This window comes from Pteropus medius, unplaced genomic scaffold (assembly GCF_902729225.1).
Source record: "Pteropus medius unplaced genomic scaffold, Ma_sr-lr_union100, whole genome shotgun sequence".
Classification (NCBI taxonomy): domain Eukaryota; kingdom Metazoa; phylum Chordata; class Mammalia; order Chiroptera; family Pteropodidae; genus Pteropus; species Pteropus medius.
The window spans coordinates 204,111-206,556 of record NW_024352148.1 but is presented as its reverse complement, the minus strand read 5'-3'; the positions used below and the strand labels follow the sequence as shown (position 1 = coordinate 206,556).

At 61.0% G+C, this 2,446-nt stretch overlaps 1 protein-coding gene across 1 annotated transcript; it reads left to right on the top strand.

The window, feature by feature from the left end:
* Nucleotides 1–243: 243 nt before the first annotated feature.
* NEUROG2 (neurogenin 2) lies at nucleotides 244–1,031 on the top strand. The gene has a single exon (XM_039846881.1). It carries the CDS (start codon nucleotides 339–341, stop codon nucleotides 1,029–1,031), a length of 693 nt encoding a protein of 230 aa, XP_039702815.1. The 5' UTR covers nucleotides 244–338.
* The last annotated feature ends 1,415 nt before the right edge of the window (nucleotides 1,032–2,446 follow it).

Genomic DNA, 2,446 nt, shown 5'->3' with positions numbered 1-2,446 from the left:
GCCGGCGGGGGCTGAGTGACAGACGAACACGCACCGCCAGCGCACGCAGGGACCGCGCGTGAGGAGCGCGAGCCAGGTAAGGGTCCGCGCGGCGGCTCCAGGCCGGACCGCCCTTCCCGCAGTCCGGCGACGCGTCCGAACGCCCTTGGCTCGCGCTCACCTTTGTCCGGAGAACGGCAGTCCCCTCCCGGGCGGACACGGAACCGGGCGGGCTGGCGGCGGGGAACCCCCAGCCTCCCAGCTGGGCTCCTCCGGGCGCGCGCCGGAGCGCGCGGCCCGGCGCCTCCGCTGCCCGGTGACACCGCGTTCGGTCCCCTCCCTCCCTGCTCTCCGCTAGGATGTTCGTCCAGTCCGAGGCCTCGGAGGTGAAGGGGGACGAGGACGTGCTGACCACGCCGTCGTCCAGCGCCGACGAGGACGAGGAGCCGGGCGCGTCTGGCGGGGCGCGACGGCGCGCGGCGGGGCCGCGGGCGCGGCTGCTGGGCCTGGTGGCCGAGTGCCGGCGGCGCCCCTCCCGGGCGCGGGCCGCTTCCCGCGGCGCCAAGACGGCAGAGACCGCGCAGCGCATCAAGAGGACGCGCCGGCTGAAGGCCAACAACCGCGAGCGCAACCGCATGCACAACCTGAACGCGGCGCTGGACGCGCTGCGCGACGTGCTGCCCACCTTCCCCGAGGACGCCAAGCTCACCAAGATCGAGACGCTGCGCTTCGCGCACAACTACATCTGGGCGCTCACCGAGACCCTGCGCCTGGCCGACCACTGCGGGGCCGGGGGCCTGGCCGGGCCGCTGCGCCGCGAGGCCGTGGGGCTGAGCCCGGGCGGCGCGCTGGGCAGCGTGGGGGACAGCCCGTCGCCCGCGTCCACCTGGAGCTGCGGCGACAGCCCCGCGCCGTCCTCCTCCACGTCCCCCTGCAGCTGCGCCTTCTCCCCCGCCAGCCCCGCGGGGTCGGACGGGGACCTGTGGCCGCCCGCCGCCTCCGACAAGCGCCGCTGCGCGCCCCGCCGCCCGGTGGTCAGGGACTGCGTGTAGGGCCGCGTGCCCGCGCGCCAGGCCCGGGGCTCCCCTGCGGTCCCCGCACCCCCCGCGCCCTGGACCCGGCGCGCTCCCGTGGCCGGGGCGGGCGTCCCGACTCCGCCGCCGTCGTCGCGCTCCCCGCGCGCGGCTCCTTTATTAAGACCCGCTCTGAGTTGTCGAGCATGGGGGGCTGCTGACCGTCCAAGACGACGGTAGACCTTGGGGGGCGCTTCTTGAGGATACAAAGACGCTGGGAAGAGGTGGAGGTGACGCGACGCCCCACCCCTAACCCCCGTAGCTCGCGGACTCTGCAGTTGGAGGAAGTCGCCGCGGCCCCTCCGCCTCGCTCCTGCGTAGAGAGGTTAAGGTCCAGTAGAAAGAAGCGTCTTAGCATGTGAATGGCGTTACCGGTAACGGCGTCGCCCCAGGCCCGCGGGCGGCATCTGCTTTATTCCCACTGCTGTCTGCGGCTGTGGGAACTTCACCTGTCAAACCAAACTTCCCTCTGACGCGCACTTTGCTCTGTTTCCCAGGTTCGTCACAATGCCCATTGTCCCGTCCTTCTCTGTCCTTTCTCCTCTCCATTTTGCCATCTGTCTCTCATGATTTATAAGGGGAAAGAAGGTGTTTTGTTAGAGGGCCAGGTTAGAAGTCATTGCATAATTTGTAGGCTTTGTACTGGCTGAATGCAGGCGTGGAGATCGAGGCCGAACCCTCTATCAAAAGGAAAAATGTGGAGGAAAAGGGGAAGGGGGGAGGGATCGCCTCATGCATTATTTATCTCGACCTCGTAGGGGAGAGGGAACTCCCCCATTCTTTCAAGAGAATCGAAATAAATCAACAGACTGAAAACCTCAGCAGACAGGGCACACCATCCGGATCAGCCACACGTGTTCCCTTCTATTTATTATAAAGAAAATTTCCATGGGAAAAGTATGTATTTTTTGTATATTCTACAGAGTTTATTCTAGTATGTATTTACCTCTTGAAAGACAAGAAAATTGTTCTTGTTATTAAACTATAAATAAAATATCTAATTTTCATAATTTTTGTGTGTTGCGTCGTAACTTTTTCCTGCTCGTGTGGTTTTCAGAAGAATGAATTGTTTTTCTGAAATTTCCCCTCTATCAAACTAAGTAGAGTGCCTGTGTTCTTCACCAATATTTCTGTGCAGAATTTCACTGGCACATAAGGGATAAGGAATCGCAAGAAGCTGAATTATATTTGAGACACTAACACTTACGTAAGAGTGTAACTCTCACTTCGGCAAAACTTGATTTTTAAGAATCAGTTTCGGAGGAAACAATACTAGTTTAAAAAGGGGGAGGGATTTAAACGATAATAAAGAGACGAAGAGCTCCTAAGTTTAGAAACCCTGATTTTAAAAAATAGCGAAGTTGAAATCTCCTGGTGGAGCGTGAAGAGGTTTG

Coding starts and splice junctions, on each gene's coding strand:
- NEUROG2 (XM_039846881.1), top strand. CDS start 339: ATGTTCGTCCAGTCCGAGGCCTCGGAGGTGAAGGGGGACGAGGACGTG.